The sequence below is a fragment of the Marmota marmota genome, unplaced genomic scaffold, assembly GCF_001458135.2.
Source record: "Marmota marmota marmota unplaced genomic scaffold, marMar, whole genome shotgun sequence".
Lineage (NCBI taxonomy): Eukaryota > Metazoa > Chordata > Mammalia > Rodentia > Sciuridae > Marmota > Marmota marmota.
This window is the reverse complement of record NW_025999900.1, coordinates 9,119,438-9,143,004: the sequence shown is the minus strand read 5'-3', so window position 1 is coordinate 9,143,004 and position 23,567 is coordinate 9,119,438. Positions and strand designations below refer to the sequence as shown.

At 35.7% G+C, this 23,567-nt stretch overlaps 1 protein-coding gene across 1 annotated transcript in view; it reads left to right on the top strand.

Moving 5' to 3' along the window:
* LOC107143488 (synaptojanin 2 binding protein) overlaps window positions 1–23,567 on the top strand; it is a 52,842-nt gene that overhangs the window by 13,544 nt on the left and 15,731 nt on the right. The window contains exons 3-4 of the mRNA XM_048798437.1: window positions 10,593–10,688; window positions 12,829–18,317. Of these exons, the coding sequence (XP_048654394.1) occupies window positions 10,593–10,688; window positions 12,829–12,969 (237 nt within the window). The 3' untranslated portion in view covers window positions 12,970–18,317. The remainder of the gene's footprint in view (window positions 1–10,592; window positions 10,689–12,828; window positions 18,318–23,567) is intronic.

Sequence of the window (23,567 nt, the reverse complement as noted above, 5' to 3'; positions counted from 1 at the left end):
TTTTTTTTTTTTTTTTTTTTTGTCTTTTTTGTTTTGTTTTTGGTGATCCTGGGGATTGAACCCAGGACTTTTTGCATGCTAGATAAGCACTCTGCCAACTAACTGAGCTATATCCTCAGCCTGGTTAGGTGATTTTGTAGATTTTTTTTTTTAATTAAAACTCCAGGGCTAGCTAAAAAATAACTAGCTAATTACTAGTTGTAAATGATACAGTTGATTGTTATAAAGAATGGAGGAGTGTTGTGGGGGGTAAGTTTTACATTCTTTGGAGTTAGATGGGGGCTTCAAAGGGCTAGACATAAATAAATGGAAATTTGAACTAGGTTCTTTCTTTATGGAAAAAAACCCTACTTTCTTCTTCACTTGGGCCATAGACCATGAGCCCATGGTCTGAAGAGGAAAAAACTTTTTCTTTCTCTTATGAATGAGGCACAAAGGTTAAGTTGGGAAGAGGCTGAAATAGATGGATGCAATTTAGGTTAAGAGAAGTCTTGATTAAAAAATTAGTCTAAGCGACTTAATTTTGAATCTGCCTCTATAAGATAGGTATATCCCTTTAAAGACTTTGTTGTAGCTTTGTTTAGAATTTTCCCTTTTGAATTATATCTCATGCAGTCCAGTTGAATAGTGATTAAAGGACATATGTGGGAAGTCTCCTGGTCCTCTGAGTTGTCAACTTATTAGGCACTTCTTTGCCATCCAGCCCATTTTATAGTAATATGTGTAGGCAGAGATACAAAGAAAACAGAACGTCCACCTCTTCTTCGCTTGGTCTCTGAGTATTCAAGAGATCAGGCTCAGCAATAGTTCTGAATACCTCTTCAAGAAAGCTTAGTCCCCAGAAAATCAGAACACATAGCTATTAGAGATATCTAAATTAACTCAAAAATATTTTTTAAAAAATGTGTCCTAACTGATCCAGAATATAAATATAATCTCATGTATGGCTTTATTTCAGTCCATCTCACTGTTTTTACTGTGTTCCAGCCCATTAAGCTTCTCTTAGGTGCTGTTTATTAACCTTGTAAGATGGAGACAGGGATAATCTACCTTTCATCTCAAATGTATATTGAAGAGTTTAGAAGCACATGATGTCCTATGGCTCCCCAGAGAAAGACATCCTAAAAACTGTAAATCAACTTGGCAATGGTATAGTAAGGAAAAAGAGTGGGTGGTTAAAATAAAGGTATAGCATGTAGGTAGGATCTATGTGGTTTAGTAATTTGAAACACAAATTACAATCTCAGACAGGCTCTGTGGTTAAAGAAAGACTTGAATAATAAAGGGGTTAAGAAGAGAACTATAGTATTTGAAAAGCTTTGGTTAAATGTAGATTATTGCAAAATGAAAACAATGAGAAGTTTTTAAGCATTAAATGACAAGTAGCATTTTTAGAACTTCAGACCTAATCTTTTTTTAAAAAAATATCATCTTTATTGGCTATATGATATTTCTTTCTTTTTTTTTTGGTACTGGGAATTGAACTCAGGGGCACTCAACCACTAAGCCACACCCCCAGCCCTATCTTGTAAAATTTATTTAGAGACAGGGTCTCACTGAATTGCTTCATGCTTTGCTAAGTTGCTGAGGCTGGCTTTGAACTCTTGATCCCCCTGTCTCAGCCTCTGAAGTCGCTGGGTCTACAGTGTGTGCCACTGTGCCTGGCAGACCTAATCTTGTATAATATTATAATAACCCTATGAGGTGGATATGATCATTATGCCCATTTTGCAGCTAGGGAAACTGAGGCTTGATGAAGTCAAGCAGCTTGCCTAAGGCCTCACAAATAATAAGTGTTGGGGAACTAAAACTGTGGTCTGTCCAAACTTGAAGTCTCTGTTCTTATCCACTGTGCCTGTATGGTCAGTTAACAGTAGATGGTAATCATACTGAAATTGGTTTTTCTCTAGAAGATGGACTTATTGGAAGGCCTCTGAAGTTTTAAAATAGGGCTGGGGGGTAGTGATGGATAGTGAGAGATTACTGTCAATGAAAGAAAAGTAGATGATTAAAAAACTCAGCTTACCTATCTTTAAAATTTATAGTAAATAGGATTTTACTTTATCAAAACACATGTTGAAAAAGAGAAGGGAAAATGTCAGGGGATAGAAAGGCAGAAATAGAAAACAGGTATGCAGGAAATAAGACAGAAAAAGATGGAGACATGTAAGAGGAAAGGGCAGCATATTCTCTCTAGCTAGGCCTACATTCCTTTGACTTCAATTTCCCATCTAAGTTTGCTCCAAAATTTTCTTTGTAGATCCCTTTCCTTAACAAACACTGTGGAACAGTCTCTGTTACCTCACTCATCCATGGCATCATATTCCCTCTCTATGCTTAAGTTAATCCATTAGGCCATAACCATGAAATGGTTTCATCTGTTTAGCTTACTTCATCCTTTAATGTACTTACATATTCATTTATTATTGGCTTTGATGTCTCTATGAATGACTTTAAATTATTAGCATATATTTCCTTAAAATTTTTTTTTAGTTGTAGATGGACACAATACCTTTATTTATTTTTATGTGGTGCTGAGGATTGAACCCAGTGCCACACACATGCTAGGCAAGTGCTTTACCATTAAGCCACAATCTCAGCTCCAATATATTTCCATTTTTTAATGGATTTTTCTATTCTCCTGATATGGGTTATTTTTCCATGTTTTAAAATGTGCCTCACTTTTTTCTAATAACTTTTGTGAGATAATCAAATTAAGAATATGTTCCTTGGCACACATCCATTTTAGATAATTAACAGAAGTATCATTCAGTGACCTGTAAATTTTTTGAGTTATTATTGACTATCTTTTTATTCTTTCCAAGTAATACCCACATATTGTCTTGATTTCAAGTTCTAAAATTGAATAATTGCATGGTATATCATGTAGTGCCCTCTTTTCTCATCAAAAAGTAAAATTTAATTTTTTATGATTTCAACAAAAAAAAGAATAAAAATTTAAAACTAATCAATGTTAAATAATTTTTTAAAGGTTGTGTTGTATGGGAAACAAAAATAGTTATTAGTAATGGAAGAAAAGACCTGAAAGCTGGAAATTCCTTCCTTCCTTATTTATTTAAGTGTGTGTGTGTGTGTGTGTATGTGTGTGTGTGTTGATGAGGATGGTTTCATATTAGAATAGGTTACCATGGAAGCTGGAGAAATTTTCTTTTTTGCTTAAAAGAAAAAAAAGAGTAAACTCTCTGATGTTTCTTATTTCCTCTGTCTACCTAAATGAAAGGAGATAGATAGCTAATAATAGTGGATCTTCTGTAAATTCTCAATCTTTTTTATGAAATTCAGGGTGATGCAGCTGGCTTATTACACTGCATAGATGCATGCTCCTCTTTAACCAAACCATTTATAAAACAAAATAGTATAGACTGGGCCATTAGCCAACTGCATTTCATATTCTATTCAAGTACAAGTCAATTGGGTGAAAGAAAGTGTTGGTTAGTTACCATTTATCAATTATTGTACTTGATGGCCTTTCGAGCATATGTCGGGGCTGTGGAAAGTTACAAAGAAGATGAAAGTCTGGTTTCCATTTAGATTAGCAGTTGGGGAATGACCTAGCAGAAACCCCATCTAGTTAGCTATACAGACATTGAAATATACAGCAGAGTCCTTTAGACAAAGTACCTCTACAGAAGAGTCTCTCTTCTTATCTCTGTATCTCTAGCACTGAGGCTTGTTATAACTGGCACAGGTTAAAGATCTAACTTAGTTGTTCAGTTAGTGAATCATTCTATTATAACATACTGACTCTTTTGGTTGGGCCTGACTAATTGGATTTAGATAACTTTTTTTTATTCTCTCAACTTTGACGAAAAAAGAGACAAAAATGTGGTTTCAGGATCTTGATAAAAATATCCACAGTATTATCTAAGATTGATGCTCATTAAATTGGGCTCATTCTTTCTTTATGGCCCCACATCTATCCTGTAGTGAGAGCTCCTGTTTTGGATTATCCTGAGGCAATTTGAAATTCTTAATCATCCAAGAAAACTAATTTTAGCTTAGTTTATTTCCTAAAGCAGGAATAGGAAACACATCTAGCACAGTAGTTTGCCAGTAGTCAGAGTTGAAGCAAAAATTTTGTGTTAACCCATCAGTTATTAATTAGAACACCACCATCCTGATTCTCCAAATAATTCACTTGGTAAATATTTTTAGTACATTGTAAACTTGTTATTGGGTTCAATAAAAATTATGCCATGAGTTAAGGAAGCAGCAGTAGCAAGTTAACAATTCTGAGATTACTCAGCTGAGTAGCTCTTGGTATTAAAAGTGACATCCAGCTGAGTGTGGACCTGTAATCCCAGTGGCTCTGGAGGCTGAGATAGGAGGATCATGAATTCACAGCCAGCCTCAGCAATTTAGTGAGGCACAAAGCAACTCCATGAGACCTGTATCTAAATAAAATATAAAATAGGGCTGGGAATGTGGCTCAGTGGTTGTGTGCCCCTGAGTTCAATCCCCAGTACCCACCCCCCAAAAAAGGCAGTCCAAGAATCAGCAGTCTGTTTTACCTGGGAATGCAGAATCTCATTCAGACCTGTAAATCAAAATTACATTATAACTTTCCTGGTTGGGTCTCTGTAGTTCAAGAACTACTGTGGTAGGCAAGTATTTTTCAAAAATCTAAAATTATGTCCTATAATAAGAACTACATATACTCCGTATTCATCAAATTGGAATAAGCATATATATTTGAAATAAAAGTTTAAGAAAACTACTTTTCTGTATGTGATAAAATCCAGTATTTAATGTTTTCTTCTGATTTCGTTTTTTAAAAATTAAATACTCTCTTGACCCAATGGGTTGATTTTACAACCTTCTGTACTGGGCCTGCAGACTCATATTTGAAACTTCAATACTTCAGTAAATGGAAACTCATCAATAAAATCTGTAGGTGCATGGGATGTGTCTTAAATAGGAGTGTCTTAAGTAGTCTAGGAGTGGAGACCAGTTGAAAGACTATTGGAGGTAGTTTAGATTAGGATTCACTCAACTTCAAAATCACCCGGAGGTTGAGAGCTGTTTTCTGTATTAGAATGTATGGTGATAAAGAAAGTGAATTCTGTAGATATATATGGTAAAATCTATATAATTTTATAGCTAAGCAACTGGAAACTATAAAATATTTAGGAGAGATAAATAATAGAAAGCAAATTCAGATTTGTAGTAGAAATTATGTTGTCAAGGGAGAAAATCATAGTCATGACTTGTTTATGAGGTTAGTTTATCTTAGGTGAAGGATGAATTTTTTTAAAAAAAAAAGAAATTTTCTTTGCATTTCTAGAATTTCTCTTATTTTAAAAGGGTTTTATTTTTGGTACTGGGAATTGAACCGCTTTACCACTGAGCTCTATCATCAGCCTTTTTTTATTTTTATTTTTGAGACAGGATCTCACTAAGTTCAGGACCTTGCTGAGTTGCTGAGGCTAGCCTTGAACTTGTGATCCTCCTGCCTCAACATCTTGAGTCTCTGGAATTACAGGTGTGTGTCACCACACCCAGCAAAAGGGTCTTATTTTTAAAATAGTAGTTAGAATAATTCTTTTATATTAAAATACATTTAGGCTTTACTAAGAGGCTGAGAGGCCTAATTGGCTTTTGCCCTTTATAGTACCTTCTTTTGCCTAATATCATCAATGTCTTTCTTCCTTGTTAGCAGGAGGAGGTTCAAATGAGGGCCAAGATTGTTCACTGAATCATTGGCAGATAGAACTATTATTAGACTCCAGACCTTTCAACTTTATGATACTGAGATTGTTGTCAGTCAGTCTTCCTGCAGGGCACACTTGTAGCCAAACTTCAGGAAAACATGACATTTCTTATGTTCAAGTGTTGTACAAACTGCTCTTCGGGTGTTATAAGGCTTATAATGATGAGTTGAGATACAACTACTTCAAGTTACTCAAAGTAGAATGTAAAATGACATGAGGCAGAGTTCAAGAGCATTATATATTAATGAGATTATATTATATTAATGAGATTATATTATATTATATTTAAGAGCTTTATATATTACAGAGATCCAAAGAAGTAAACCAGTCACATCTAGTGAAATTATGAAGAAAGACTTTGTCCATGAAGTGGCATTTAACTAAGCTGCATTTTTAAATTTTTAATTCTACTTTAGCATATATAAATGAATAAAAATACTAATATTTAAAGACCTATGTTTTATGCATGTGTAAAGTTAACATTAAATACCGACAAAACTATAAAATCTAATTTACATCATTAATGAGATAGTGAAATGTTGCTGAAATGAGATCCTTGCTTACAGTGTAAATTTGTGTAGGTCAGTGTTTTAAAGTGAAGGTTTGGGGGCCAGGATGCTCGAATTGGAATCTTTGCTTTGTTACTTCCATTATATGTGCTCATAGATGAGTTGCATAGTTTCTCTGAGTTTTTGATTTATCACTTAAAAAATGGAAGTTCCTAATATAAAGGAACCATTGTGAAGATTAATGTAGGTAGAATGACTAGGAGCCCCAAACATAATATAAATGTTAAATAATTTTTCCTGGAATCATTACTGAACATTATGGCAAAGATTATTTTAAGCTCAGTATTCCTACCATGAATGTCATGGAGTAATCCAGTTATTCCACTTGAATTCATATTACTGTGACGCTTTGCTGTTGAGACTAATTTGGAGCTGTGACATCATTTGACATTAGCTGACAGGACTGCATTATTAACTTATTTGTATGCTCTAATAGAAAATACCTATTTTTTTTACAATGAGAAATATAGTTAATATATGGGCTAGATTACATAAGTGGGTATTCTCACTACAGTCAGTAATCTCACACCTATTCTCTCCCCTAGGAGTTAACTAGAAAACTGAGTCATTGAGAATTCATTATAAAGTTTCTCCCATGGGGCCTATCTCCCTCATTCCCAAAAAAGGCATAATCAGAAGTTGTCTTGATAATGTGAAATCAAGGTCCATCAACTAGAAGAAAACCCTGTATGTTTAGTCTATATTATAGGTAGCAGGACTGATCCTTTTTTTTTTTTTTTTGTATGCATTTCTGTTTATTGGCTAATATGAAATGTTTGCACAGTATCATAAACCAAACACAACCCTGCCAATATCCACATATGCATATGGCTCAATATTTAACAAAATCTCTATAAATAACTCATTCATGAGGGAAAAGGTAATTTAAATGAACCTACAATCTATATAAAACACTGAGGAACTTGGTAGTGATGTGGGGAGTAGGAGGGAAACAGAAGGTTTGATGATCTCAGTGTGGCAGGGCTGTGTGTTGGAAAGAGTAGTGCTGTAGTATTTGACACCCTTACCAAGCTTGGATTTGAGAACCTTGGAGGAAAAAGTTCCTTTCACAGACTACCTTTGGTCAAAATCCAAGTCAACAAAACTCCTACTCTTTGCCAGCAAACACTGCAGGACTGATCCTTTTAAAGATCAATCTTGGAAGATAAGTAGAATTTTGGAAAAGGGAATAGCATTTAGGTGATGAATATAGCTTAGCATAGATATGAATGTTTATGTTTTAGGTCCTAGAGGTCAGTAAGCTATGCATATCTCGGGCATAGAATATATAAAGGAAGAGAGAGATTAAACTGAGAAAGTGGGTTAGAGCCTTTTCCTGGAGGACTTTGCATACCAGTTTGAGAAATCAAGTATGCACTCTCCTTGCTCCCCAATTTTGTTTTTGTGTCTTAAACAGCAAAATGGTATTAACATTTTAGTGTGAAAAGGTGGTCGTAGCAATGAGAAGGAAGTCAGGAAATTTCTGGTTTTGTGGGAAGTTACTAAGAGGCTTTGGATATGTTGAATTGAGGTCTAGTAGAGCATTGAGGTCAAGTATAAGCATTCAGCAGGAAACTGGCAAAACCCAAAGTAAAAGCAGGATAAAAATTGAGAGTTATCTTACAGGTTATGGTTGGAATTATGAAAGATCATCATGAGAGAGAAGGGTTGAAGGACTCACAGTGAAGAATGCTAATTTACCATAAGAAGAAGGAAAGGGAGAGGAATCAGAAAAAGAATAATTTAAGGACTAAGAGAACTAAGTGTACATAGGAGAAGATTACAAAAGGAAGGAGTTGATCTGAAGATTGAGAAAGAGTTGACGATTGGAAATCACTGCTGACCTTCAAGAAAACATGTTCCTCCCGACTTATATATTATTAAATTATAAAGGAATAAAGAGTGAATGGATTCTGAGGGAGTGGAGGCAGTGCTTGCAAACAGATCTTTAAACAGTTTGGCAATGAAAGACGAGGCCAGGCATGGTAACACATGCCTGTAATTCCAGAGTCTTGGGAGGCAGAGAAAAGATGATTGCAATGTAAGGCCAGCCTCAGCAACTTGGAAAGATCTTGTCTCAAAAAAAAAAAAAAAAAAAAAAAATTTTAAAGACCTGGGGATGTAGCTCAATTGTAAACACCCCTGGGTTTAATTATCACTACCAAAAAAAAAAAAAAAAAAAAGATGCGAAGAGGGTGGTAGTGGATTGTAAGAAATAATTGTATTCTTTATAGAGGAGAAATAAAGCAATTGAGAGGAGAAAATAATAGAGAGAATATGAACAAGTACTTCACTAGATGGTTTATCCTTGATAAAGGAAATAGATCTAATTCAGAAATTAGGGGAAAGGAGCAGTGAGAGGATATCAAGAAACTAAAGAGGATGATAAGAAAAGGGGGAGAGTATGAGAAATCCTCACTATTCTCAAAAAAGATGAGATGGGAATCTGCTGAGAGGAGAGAAGATTGGAAGGGGCTTTGATGGTGGAAAAGGTGTGGAAGAGACACTGCTGTATATTTCTTAGTGGGTTTTTTTGATGAGTAGAGCGTTTTAAGGATAAGCCAGACTCAGCTAATGTGTATCTATCGTAGAGTTACTATCTTTCTCTAGGAATATTCAACTCAGTGATGACAAGGAAAGTAGATGTAGTATGTTACCCAGGACTGGGAAGATGTCAGAAGATCTTGGGGACAACAAATTCTAATGATTCATTAAGTGCTTGGTTGAAGTTACAAATGCAACCATGAAGATGGGTAAAAGTACCAGTAAAATGCGTTAAAAAGTTTAGACTCTGAAGTTAAAGAGGAAATCCACTAGAGGACTAGGAAGTATAAAAGGAGTAGAAATTGACAGGTTTTTAATAGTTTTAAGTTGAAGCATATCTAATGTTAAGTCTTAAGTGTGTGTCACTCAGTTGGTAACAAAAGAGGAGTGGAGTTGGTAACTATAAAGAGAACAGACAGCCTGAAAGGCAAAAGTATTGGTAAATTTACCAAGGGCATTAGCAGGAAATAGAATGCTATGAATCTCTTGGAGAAGGAAGATTGTGACAAGGGAGATGAGAGAATTGAAAAAGTCAATAGCTTGAGCTTCAATCAAGTCAAGGATGGTTGGTGAGTTAGGGTGGTAGAATAGTAGCATATGTGGACAGTAGAATGCAAGGATACTCTGATTCTCCTTCCATTATTTAAAAACTAGCCCTAGCTCACTAGTCTCACACAGCTTCAATTGTTGCATCAATGAAATCAATATAAAAATGCTATTTTCTTCACAGGATGAGAGAATTAAGATAACATATACAAAGCATAGATAAATATGTTAATATTCTTACTGCTATTGCTGTTGATAACACTGATGTGTACAAAAGATCTGTATCTTGTACACATTTTACTGTGCTGTGTCACTGGGTACAGCATAGGATAGATATCACTTGTGGCCAGTGTCACTCCTAACCATAAACAGTATCAATTCCAGTATTCCTCACATCATTTACCTTTAACTGCCAAGAGTAGCCTATGTTTAAATGCCCTTTTTAAGGTTTGTATCATCACAGAAATATGGTGTTTAGTAAATTTGAGGATAGGAATGTCTATGGAATCCAGGAAAATTGGTCACAATAAAGTAAGCCCAAGAGAATGTGCCAGTATAGATTTATATCAAAATAAATTGTGTAAACTGGGCATGGTGGTGCACACCTGTAATCCCAGTGGCTTGGGAGGCTGAAAGTGAGACACTAAGCAACTCAGTGAGACCATGTCTCTAAATAAAATACAAAGTAGGGCTAGGGATTTGGCTCAGTGGTCAAGTGCCCCTGAGTTCAATCCCTGGTATCTATCTACCAAGCAATCAATTAATTGTGGGAGAGTTTCATAGAATTACGTTTCTAGATTTAAAATTGATAATGCTAAGGATTAGGAATATCAAGAATAGGGTTATAACCTAGAAGATTGTTTAGTTATAGGCTAATTCTCTAGGAAGACATACAAATATAGTAAAAGAATCCCAAGTGTCAAAACAGGACAGGCATAGAAGCTGGGAAAAAGGAGAACCCATTTTATTTTTATGTAGGTTCTCTTCCTATGGCCCACAGAACCTTAGCTGTAGGAAAACAACTTTGAAAGTGGGAAAAATGACTCTAAGTAATTTTGCCTTTATTCCTAGCCCTTTGAATTTGCCCTGAAAGAGTTGGGGTGTTTTTGTTTTTTTAGCTTTGGCCATATGAAAGTAGATTGTTGACTTATGAGATTAGCTGTCTGCTTCTCTTACTATTCTCCCTCACTGTTTTTGACAGGTAAATGGTCAAGACCTAAAGAACCTGCTGCACCGGGATGCAGTAGACCTCTTTCGTAATGCAGGCTATGCTGTTTCATTGAGAGTGCAACACAGAGTAGGTGTCACTTGCAGCCATTGGGTTTTTGCACCATCCTTGTGAGTAAACCTGTGGGTGGGTGGGTTTGTGTTTTGTTTTGTTTTCTGTCACTACTTTGAAGAGCTTGTTTGGCACAGGCAGGAGTTCTCTGGTTCTTCTGTTTGTCATCAAAAGAAATTCGTAACAATATGCTTGTAACCCAGATCCTGCCTTCAAGGTAACGTTCTTTAAAGATAAAGCTTAATAGTCAAATTTAAATAGTTGGGGGGAAAATCACCTTTACATTTTGTTAGGGAAAGAAGCATATACCTGCCCTGGAAAAATCTTGTTTATAAAACTCTGGACTACAAAGATGGTGTATTTCCTGGATCCCTCATTTACTTGCCCTATCATTCCATGAACCCTTCTCTACCAACTTGATAACTCTTGACAAAAGCTATCATGCTCAAAGGGGAGTTCTAGGAAAAAGGAAATGGAATTCAAAATTGGGTTAAGACAATATCTGTCCCTCCATCACTTCTTATTTCCTAGTGATTATAATTTGGATGATGAATATGAAGGGAACTTAGTAGACAATTCTTCCCACAGCACCAAGAATTTCTAAGTGTATTCACAGTACAGGTTCACTGTGCCTTTATAGTTATTCCTTCTTAAATTGGTATATTCTTTGCTTTACCTAGTGACTGAGTAAAGAGAGGCTATAGAAGTTTGAGAGAAACTAGTAAAAAAAAAAAAAAATGGAGAAGGAAAAACACAAAAGCTGAGCTAGCACCTAGTATTACAAACAGAATGTGGGTATGATGGATTAGAAAGCAGGTTGATAAGCCCAGTGTAGTGGCACAGGCCTATAATCCCAGGCGGCTGAAGCAGGAGAATCGCAAGTTCAAAGCCAGTCTCAGCAACTTTAGCGAGACCCTAAGCAACTCAGTGAGTCCCTGTCTCTAAATAAAATACAAAAAAGGGCTGTGGATGTGTCTCAGTAGTTAAGTGCCCCTGGGTTCAATCCTTCAATCCTCGGTACCCACCCCAACAAAAAAAGAAAAAGTTGATAAGAGACAGTATTGGTCATCCACTGCTTGTGCCTTGACTCTTCTGTATTTCTAAAGTATGGGAGAATTTATGTAGTAGGTAAAGGCAATTAAATATAGGCATATACTTAAGATATAATTAGGATTCTTTTTAAAGGTGTGTGGGAAGTGCTTTGCAGTGTTCACTTTAGGGAGCATTTATAAATAACTCCTAATATAACAGATCCTGCTGTTCAAGGGAATTGTCCTAGTCCTAAAATACATGTCTTCCTATTGAATATACCCTCTCAGAACATCAAGAAAGAAATGAAATGTGTAGAAGTGGGATAGAGAGTATAAAAGGTAGTTTGTGTGGTCTTACCTTTCAGATGGAGGGGTTAAAGTTTCATAGGTTATCACAAGGAGGTATCTAACAAGATAGCACCATAATTATTGCAAGTTAATCATTAAAAGTTGATATTCAGAAGGGCCACCCTGAAAAAAATGCAATAAAGAAAGATAATCCAATCTCAAAAGGAATATTTAGGCATGAGAAATTATAATAACTAGTATATAATTTATTATTACTCACTTACCTCTCATTCTTTAACCTCTCTTCCATATAGGTTTCACCTTAGTGTTATAAATTAGGGCATGAAGGACAAGACCTCATCTTAGGAGGGAGGGGGTACCTTCCAGGAACTGAAAAACATTTCCAAGTGATGGCATTGCACTTTTATTTACATTTCCTTGATCTGATCTTACTGCATTCTGATGATTAATAATCATATAAGCAAACATTCCAAGGAAGATATTCTCCTTCTCCCTTCTCCTTCTTAGTAATATCCAGGTTCCTCACAGGATACATAGGTTTCATCTCATAACTCCATTTTCCTGATATGAAACACATGCAGTGAGATGGAGGCAGTACAGAAACTGAGTACATCTGACTTGCCCTTGGGGAACCCTCAGACCTATTTTTTCCTTAAACATCTGTGTCTACGGTGCACAAGCTCAGGACAATAGGAAATGCTTGAGTTTACCACTTTGGGTGCTCTACAGACTACAACCCTGGGTGATGTGTCAACATGACATTTCAATTGTGGTAAACACTGTAGTCACTAGAGTTAACATTTTTCTTTCCCTTCCAGTTACAGGAGCAGAATGGACCTATAGGACATCGAGGTGAAGGGGAGCCAAGTGGTGTTCCCATAGCTATGGTGCTGCTGCCAGTGTTTGCCCTCACCGTGGTTGCAGCCTGGGCCTTCATGAGATACCGGCAACACCTTTGAAAGTCTTGCTGTCTTCCAGTGCTCCCAGTGAACTTACATTTCTTTTCTCCTCCTTCCCTGCTGTTGTCCTGTATCTTTCCCTCTCTGCATAGCCAACACATGATTTAAAGTGACTGATTCCCACCCAGAACATTGCTGTTCAGAAGCTCCAAGTCTTCATATTCTAATGGGAGAGTAAAGGTATTGTTTGAAGGAAAGCTGAAGAAAAGACTTGCTTAGAACAAATGAGGAGTTATATATTTTGCTAGGACTGCTAATAGAAATTCAGCTACCACCCAAAGATGGAACGGTCTAGTCTTCCTGTCATCATGGGTCACACCGTTTTATTAGCTGCCGTGTCTTGAAGGCCAGCTGTATGACAAGAGGAAGAGAGGATTTTTCTTTTTTAATGATCTTCCTTGGGAAGTACTTGTGGCCTTTATTTAATTTCTAAATATATTTTTGGTGCCTATATTGGACACAGGAGACTAAGAAGAGCTTTTTACTTTTTTTAAAAAGCGAATACATATATATAATACAGATACATATGCATATATGACAGTATAATATTGATGCCTTATGGAAAATTAAAGAGGTGAGAAAACTGTTCTGTGGTTTCTAGATTTCTGTATATAAGGGCTAATCTTAATTGAAGAACTTTTAAACAGCTATTTGCAGAACATATGTAATGGGAAACAGGAAGTTGAACTTTCAAAGGGCATCCTAATCAAAGTCATTTAAAAAACAATAACTAAAGCAACTAATTAAAAATCAGAACAATATTTCTTTTCATACTAGCTAAGATGAAGTAGAGGTAAATTTGGTATAAGACAGCTCTGCTCAGGTCAATCAGTTCAAAAAACTTTGAGATATAAAGATAAGTCTTACCAATTTGTGGCTATACTAGTGGATTTTTTTGATACCTCACAGTACTGTTAAAGGATCAGTGGGGATGATTGTGGTCAGGGATATGGCAGTGGGACCAAACCAACCCATCAAGACAACTTCTGAAAGGACAAAAGATAGTGCCTTCAAGGAGGCATCTGAACCCTCTCAGGCAATCTACCAATCTTTTTGGTTTCTAGTAACAGGAAAAAACCTGAGAAAAGGAACTGCCTCCTAGACAGGATAAGCATGAAATCAGCTCTGTTTCTGATTTAGGGAATATGAGAAGGCCTGAATTACTAGCTTTTTGAAAGGCTCCAAACAATGAGTGTGGCTTTTAATACATTAAAATAAGCAATTTTTCAGAGACTGGGAGGAAATGAGTTTTGTTTGTTTAGGGTTAGGGATATTTGATGGCTGTTTCCTGGGGAAAGCCTGGAAAGAAAATATGGATGAATGGATGCTAGGGAATACGGGGGATATTGGTGACGTGGGACCCATCTTATTTAAGTGTTGGTTTTAAAGCACTGAGAATAACTGAACTAAGGCTTAGCCTTAGAAAGTCATTCCCATTCTCCAAATATACCAACCAGACTGGAGGCTTTATATCATTGTGACTTAAGATGATAAGGAATTTTCCTCAGGTAATAAATTGTATCCAGTTTTTAGCATGGACAAATTAACAGTTATTTAATAAAATTGATTGGACATCAGCTTTGTTGAGATGCTCTTACAAAGAAGTGAAATATTTACTTTCATCCTAAAGGGTTTTTTTGGTTCCAGTTGGGAAGAGAAAGCTTTAAATGGAATTAGACACATAAACAGGGGAGTGTAAGTTGGTGTCAAGTTTATATTGCAGGAAGCAAAAGAAAAAAGTTAGAATTGAAGCACTTGAGGAAAGGGCACAAGTTAAGGACTCTTAAATAAGAGTTCACAGTCTAGTTAAGAAAATTCATAAATAGATGAAAAGTTTATTGTCAGATTAAGTAATAATTGAAAATAGTAATGAAAAGAAATAGGACCATGGAGAACATGAAGCAGCAATGAAGATCTACAGGTGGTCATCAGTTTTATTTTCTAGAGAGTTCAGAAAAGGAAATCTGTGTTTTAATGGCATCGGGCTAAATGGAAAGGGAAGGCCTTTCAAAATAAAAAGTTCCAGTAAGATCTTGCCTCTGGGTCAATTATTAACATAGGAAGAAACATGCTTTAAACAATCCTAACTTATGCCTTCCAACCTGAACTATTCAGTACTTTTTGAGACTCGTTGTAGGTTCCATAGAGAAAAACCAACAGTATCCAGTTATTATTTTAACCAGCCCACCATGAAGGCCCAATGTCTGGTGCTTTCCCTATATCTGATGGCAAGGCATGTGCAACTACTTCTATAGTGGCCTGTTTAACCTCCCAGTATTCACCTCAGGGTTTAGACATTAATTCATGAAAGACCTTGGGACATACAAAGTGAAGCAAATGGAAAGCAGAAAAGAGATTTGCTTTTTTACTTGTTAGTATATGTAAATAAAAAGCCACCTATCCCATCATCAGTATTTTTGTTTTGTGGTAATAGGATTCTTATGCACTTATATTACAGGTTTTCTTGGAAATTAAATAGCATTTAAAGACCAAAATATTAAAGTTTGATGCAAGTATTGCTATTTATTATGTTCTTCTAATTCTATGGAAAACAAATTATTACCGTGGATGAGGTATCAGAATCCATTATATGGTGTAAAAAAATTCATATTCTTTATAGATTGAACCTAATATTCCTAATACTTAATACTGTTTTTAATATTCCTACCACCTAAATTATAATGAAGCTTTGAAAAACGGGATGCAGGTATTTTTAATGCCCTGTACTTTAAAATATTTTTCATACTTGTCATGATTATACATGTAATTTTCATTAGATGGGCTGCTTTTCCTGTGAAGTATTAACTTCTGTGCAAACATCTTAGTGTAATCATTGGTCCATCTAGCTATGTATAATGGAAAAAGGAAGTTAATATTTGTTTTTGCATTCTGTGCCAGAAACTGTACCAGTGGTGCTCAAAGGGAGGTTTCTGGGCAAAAAGCATCACTACTGGGAAACTTGTTAGAAAAGCAATTTTTAGGCTTCATTCTAGACCTACTGAGAGTCTCTGAGTGTGGCAACCAGCAATCTGTTATAATAATCCCTCCAGGAGACTGATTGGTACACTATTTATGTCTCACAGCTCTGAGATCTAAGTATTGCTATAAAGAGACTACAGAGAGTATTTTCCTTAGATTATAGAGGTGGTAATAACAGGATTTAAACTTAGGATTTCAGGTACCAGTATCAGTTATATATATGGCAACCAGCAATCTTAATAATCCCTCCAGGAAACCAATTCATGATTAAGTTTGAGAGGTTACCACTCTGTGTTAGTAGTTTTCCTTTTTTTCTTAGGTGAGAATCACCTAGAGAGCTAGTGAAAGTAATTATGACCAGGCTATACTTCAGAGCAACATACGGATAGTAATATACAGGACTAGGACTCAGGCAGCAATAAAACAGGTTTATCAGGCAATTCCGGTTACAATCTAAGTTGACAATGTTCTTTGGCAATTGAATTTAGACACTGTTTAAACTACTAAATTACCTACAGGATTTATTCTTGCCCCAAACCAATAACTTTCCTTGGGCCATTTCAGAACCTGATATAGATGTGGATTAAGTAGAACATTCTTTCACTCCTGATGTGTTAATGAGAAACTATTCCACCTCCAGCAAAATATATGATTAGTGTTTCAGTTCATGCATCCATTAAGAACCAAATGATGGATTCCATCTCTTGGGTCCCCTTCTTCCTCCGGGAAGAAGTCTTTTCTACTGTCCTTTAATAAAGCTTCTACTTTCCACTCTAAAGAAAAAAAAAAAAGGAACCAAATGAGAGAATATTGAAGCTAAAAAGGAACCAGAAGGATTATGGAATGAATTTGCCTTAGAAATAAGGAAATCAATGTTTAGAGAGGTAAGCTAATTTAAATTGGTCAAACTTTTTTTAAGTTTGTTGTGGTGCCAGGGATCAAACCCAGTGCCTTATGCATGCAAGGCAAGTGTTCTACCACTGAGCCACAACCTCAGCCTTGCAGAGGTCCCCTTTTTCTCTCATCTTTTCCTTTTGAATGTGTCCACTGTATGCATATATACAAAAGTCCTTTTTAATTTCAGTCCTCATCCATCTTCTCTTTTTTGAACTTTGAATGAAGACCAGAACTGATAGCTGAAGGGTATTAACAAGCATCATGATTGGAATGGGAGATTTCATTGAACAATCTGAGAGACTTAATATTCAATTGGATGTGTTCTTCTAATAGTGCTAGAGACATTTGGTGTTTGGTGATGGATGTTGCTTTTAAATTTTAAAATGTACTTAAAAGAAATGAAACAAGGAACTACAGACTATCAAAAGTGTGGAGAAGTTGAGTTCCTATAGTTTATGTAGAGCCAATAAAGATTTTGTTCAAACCATATTCTGTGGAGATTTATCTTTGAACAGATGAGGATTTTTTTTTCTTCATTCAGCAAATAACTAATGAGTATTTCTCTGTTAGATGCTGAAGATACAAAGATAAACTATTGCTTTCTAAGCTGAAACAGTTCAGCATCTGACAGTGGGGATGTTGATGTTAAATTATCTAATATTACCTAGAAGTCGACAATTGGATTTTGAAGCTCTCTACCTTTTTTCCTACAATAGGTTTAATGTTAGCTGCTATCCCAGGGCACACCCTTTTTGCAGTTCCTCTTTTTTGGGAGTGTATCAGGTGTTGAACTCGGGGGCACTCGACCACTGAGCCACATCTCCAGCCCTATTTTGTATTTTATTTAGAGACAAGATCTCACTGAGTTGCTTAGGGCCTCACTTTTGCTGAGGCTGGTTTTGAACTCCTGCCTTAGCCTCCCCAAAAGCTGGGATTACAGGTATGCACCACCATGCCCAATGCTGTTCCTCTTTTAACTGCAAATATTTTTGAGACCAGCACTTGCATCCAAAAGGACAATCAGGATCAAAAGGAAGACATATTTTAAGGAATCTGTTCTGGTTGGAACCAGATTCTTAATTGCTATATTCTTTTGTTTAGTGTTAGTATTTACAAAGCATGTGATCTACTTACCTGCTTCACTTGATAGCATAAAATTATTAAATTATTAAAAAGCATTATGGCTGCTAAGGAATCAAGTTATAGCAAACATTAATGCCTGTTCCTAAAAAGTTTCCTCACTGTTAGTGTTCTCTATTTTCCCAGGAAAAATAGGGAAGGGAAGAGGGCTGAAGTAGATTTTCAAATGCAATGTAATTATTAACCAGCAAGGTCATTTACAAAATAACTTTGTAAATTTATTGACAAATCACAGGAAAATGGGTGATCCTTCCTCCTTGTTTGAAGATTCTCAAATGAAGACACAGAACTGAATCCCATTTTAATGCTGTATCTGCAGTGCTGCTTTGATTGTGAGTTTCTTATTACTGGATACTTGTGAATTTTACCTTCAAGCTATGATAGTTCTTAAGAGGTTATTTTCCTCATGAGCCTTGTTTTGTTTCCTTTCTTCTTGATTGTCATGTTACATTGCATTTCTGGATGTACACAGCAGTTTGTTTTTCAAATCAAGTAAATGCCCAATAGTCCCTTGGAAAACATGTCAGTATAAAACCGCAATATCTATTTCACTATAGATTAAATGTGTTAATGAGGCTGTCAGATTCTATGATAATCTCAAGCTTTGCTATGTGATATCAGATATAGCAAATGAGATAACACTATGTCTAACTATGCCTACTAAGTGAGCTATGGCATTCAATAAAAACTTGAATTTGTCAATGAATCTTTACAATCCTTTTCATCACCTTATTTAGGAGACTGTTGATTAAATCTCCTTATTTTTCTGCTACCTTCTTAGGTTAACACTTCTGGCAGAACAATGGAAAGAGGACAGAAATCAATGGTCAATTTGAGGCTTAAATTTAACATAGGAGAGAAGGAATAGAACATTCATGTACTGCAAATAATAAAAATTGGCAAACAGACTAACTGTTATTGAGCTCTTACCAGTATTGCAGTTATTGTTCTAAGTCCTTCACATGTATTCATTTAAGTCTCATGACTCTATAAGATAACTGATATTTTATTGGCCAAAGCAAGTTATGGCCAAGCCTGGAGTCACTGTGGAAGGGGGACCTCAACCCCACCTCTTGATGGAAGTAGTGCAGACTGTGGGCATTTATGATCCACCACATTAAGAAACTAGACTCAAGGAGCAACTTTTTTTTTTGGTATCACTGAGCCACATCCCTGGCCCTATTCTGTGTTTTATTTAGAGACAGGGTCTCACTGAGTTGCCTAGCGCTTGCCATTGCTGAGGTTGGCTTTGAACTTGCAATTCTCCCATCTTAGCCTCCCTCCTGCCTCAGCCTCCTGAGCAGCTGGGATTACAGGCATGCACCATCACACCAGGCACAAACATTTTTTCTTTGAAGAGCCAGACCTTGGGTCTTTGTACTTGTGAAAGCAACCATGGACATATATTTAAGCAAAAAGGTGTACTTGTTCTTGTAAAACTTTATAGTCATGCATCACTTAACCAGCACACATTCTGTGCATAATTATCCAATTTTGTCATTGTTGCAAACTTAGGTAATTATGCAAACCTAGAAAGTACAACTATTTCTCCTAGGCTACAAATTTACAGAGCATATTATGTACTTCATACTATAAGCAATTGTAACATAATGGTAAGCATTTGTATATCTAAACATGGAAAAGATAGAATAAAAATGCAAGGTGACAGGAATTTTTCAACTCCATTACCATTTTATTGTGCCATCATCCAATATGTATTGTGTTGTTGACTCAAATATCATGTACTATGTTACTGTAGTTCCCCAAACAGTAGTCCTTGTTAATTTATTATTTGAGGATCAATGCCAAAACCTATTGCAGATTGAAACTGGCCTTAAGGAGTAAAAATGAGAGAAGTTTCCCCAATGTTGACTCCTTTGAGCCCCAATTTGAAAAGCATTGACATTTTCTATAGTAACTCTTTTTAAAAATCTGTCCTCTAAGAAATAGGAACCAGGGAAAGTCAAACAATTTTCCCTATTGTAATTTTGGAAGAGGTGAATTGTGACCATTTTTAGACTTGACTGTGGGCTCTCATCATGGCCAAAACGCTATTCAGGATTCAAGGATGCACACAATAAAAGTAGCTATACTGACTATATAAGTTACTTCTTTTAAAGCTTAAAATATACCAATCAAATCAAAATTATTTCTCCCTATTTTAAAAATAGGGGGAAAAAGAATTTATAAGAGAAAAGTTTCTGTTTCCAGTTAATAATTATGTTTTGAGAGTCAACATTTGAAACTAGCACCAGAACTTTCTGAACATGTGCTATGTGAAGAGCCGTGAAATTTCGTTATGATTGCATAGACCACCATTTACTTCTGTTTTTCATACTGCCATTTTCTGCATGTCTTAGATCAGTCTTCTTTTTTACCCCCACCCCCAATACCCCCAAATCCTATTTCTGGGGAGGTGGATTTGAGACCTACTCTCCTGTCTTCACATGTGGTCATCTTGTGAATAAAACTCTTGTTTTTTGAAAAACTTGTTTCAGTTATTGGTATATTGTATGAGAGCAAAATAGGCCTGGTTCAGTAATATTATTTGATTTTTGAAGTGGTTACTTGAAGAAGTTATTACTTTGAGCTATCAAGTTCTAGTTTTTATTAGAATAATGTGCTTTTTGTTTGTTTTGCAGGAAACTGTATACAATGATAGTTGGCCAATCTATTTTAAAGCTAGTGGTGGACGACAAATGATATTCAAACAATATAAAATGCACATATATAGACAGGCCATTTTTTTAATGGTTTCCTTTTCAAAAAGTTTGAGATTAAAGTATACTTGCTCTGGAGTCAAACATTTATATTTCTAAATTGTTTTCTGGAAATTAAAAAAAACTGCAATAAATAAAATCCTGTTTCACCCTTGATTTGTATCATGAAAGCACACATTCGCCTACCCAAAAGAAAACCATCATTAATATAGTTGACAATATTTAGACAGAAAAAGCTTTCAGATGAAATTTTAGGCCTATAACAACCAGAAGGCTAGAGTTCCTGCTTTGCCCCACCTGATGAAATCTACTGTAACTTAGGTAGTAGTACACTTTGAGACACTGCACTCTGAATTCCTTACAGAGTCATTAGTCTATACAGAAGAGATCTCTAGCACTTTTGTGCAAAATAGTTAACCTTTTATTCTCTCTAAAATGTAACAGAACAGGTTTTTGCTTGTTTTGGAAATCACTAACGGTATTCTTAACTATGTAGTATAAGAAGCTTTTACCATTTAATTTATTTTAAAAAATTATAAATTATGATTTAGCATTATCAGGAAGTCATGAAAGACCAAAGTGTATTAGGCATGGTTCCATTTATCCCTTAACTTATACCCCATAAAAAATAATATGGCACAATAGAGGATTAATTCTAAAACTGTAATGGTTGTTATCACTGTTACAAGAGGAATGTGAACTAAAGGAGAAACAGTTGATTTTCTAGTTGAATAATTTTAAGAACTTGATTTTAATTGGTTTCAAGTTGAACTGAAGTCTCAGCTACTTTAATGATAGCCATAGAAATTAGATTGGGGAGAGTGACTAAAATATTATATCTTTTGTGGCATATTGACCTTGAAGGGTTAGAAAAACATTCAAACTTTAGTTCCAGTTTCTGGAAATGTAGCAGAAGTCATCTACACTGTGATAAAATTTGAAGCCAAAATGAAAATTGGATTTATTTAGGGAAAGCAGAGCAGTGGTTTTCACAATATAGTCCGTGGACCAGCATCTTCAACATATCCTAGAAAGTTGTTAGAAAAGGAGATTTTCAGGTCTCATCTCTTATCTCCTGAATCAGAAACTCTGGTGATGGGGCTCAGCAGTTTGTGTTTTAGTTCTCTAAGGGATTTTGAAGCACACTGGGCTGGAAGAAGAAAATGGAAAAGCACTAAAGATTCGAGTTTAAGGTTTGCAAGGCTAGACAAGAAGTCGCAGTTCAAAAGGATCCTTGGAAGTGAAATAGCCCGAGTAGAAAGTAATCAATATTTTCAAATTCTACAGGAAGGTTGGTTCTATGTAGGATATTTGTATACAAGGTGTGGCCTTGTACAAGCCTTTAAACCTTGCTGAGTCTCAGCTCACTATAAAATAAATCATGCCTCAAATCTTAGAATGATTTTCAATTAAATTGGATAGTAGGTATTAATGGCATTACAAATCCAAAGATTTATGAAGTAACTAGTCTTTCCATACAATAACCATGAAATTTGGACGTAATTTGTAAATTAATTCAGTGCTAAAATTCTCAAAAAGGACTAGTGTTTTCAAAGTGTTCCCATGTACTTAAGCGCTGGTAGAGCAGACATTGGTATCTGCTATATACCTGGATAACTTTCTTAGATATCAAGACTATACAAGTCCTCAGGGACTGGCATGGGTGGAAGAGATTTCTTATATCCCAGATATAAATTTTTATATCTTCCCATGTGTGACATTTAAAATGGTTGAATCAACTTTTGACTGTTTATGAACACTAGAAACACAGAACTTGTTATATTTTGGGGAAAGCAACAGATTCCATACTGATGAGAAATTTGTTCTTTTTGGGGGTGAGAATTAGAAACTGACAACAAGTTATCACTTATTCTGATTTACCAGATGGAGAAACTGAGGTATACAGTAGTGATGTTTAAGGTGAGCATTATGTATAGACAATAGAGTTTACCACAGAGATAGTATGACTTGATAGGTGCTTAAATTCCTCATTGCCTCCAAATTTGTGCCCTGACAATCTGCCAGGATACTTGAAATTCCTGCTATTATATTTAAAGTTATTCCTTCAAGGTTATCAAAATTCTCAATGAATGCTTATATAAATGAACAAACAAGAGACTAGAGACCTAGGGTCACTTCAGTTGGATATGTGCCTTATCTGAAAAGGGCTTATCCAGAATATATGTATATAATTTATAACTACTATCCGGGTGCAGGGCTTTGATAGAGTAGGATCCAGTGCGTAATTTTTATGTAGTGAATTGGTAGGATAATGACTGGAGTTTGGAATATCCATCTTGTCTTCTAAGATCTGAGGTAAAGTGGGAAAAGTAATACATTTGTATAACCTGAATGTTGCATGAATTTTGAAATATCAAAGGGAAGTGAAGCTGAGCATGATGGTGCACGCCTATAATCCCAGTGACTCAGGAGGCTGAGGAAGGAGGATCTCAAGTTCAAGGCCAGACTCAGCAACCTAAGTTACTTAGTAAGACCCTAAAATTTTAAGAAGGGGTAAGGATGTAACTCAGTGGTAAAGCAACTCTGGGTTCCATCCCCAGTAACCCCGTGCCCAAAACAAAACCAAAGGGAAGTAAATAAAGTGAAGATTCAACTCTGTGTTATATACTTAACAATAAATTCTCTAATCCTGCAGCCCCATATGGTCATATCTGCACAGAGCTGAGTTAAAAGACAAGCATACACCAACCCAAAATACAGTATAAAGAAACACCAACATTAAAGGAGATCCTGTTCATAAGCCATAGCAATCCTGTATAAACCCATTCCTTCAGTTCTAAATTCTGCTCTAGACTTTCCCCACTAATCTACATAATTTCCTATTTGCCTGTATAGTTTAAC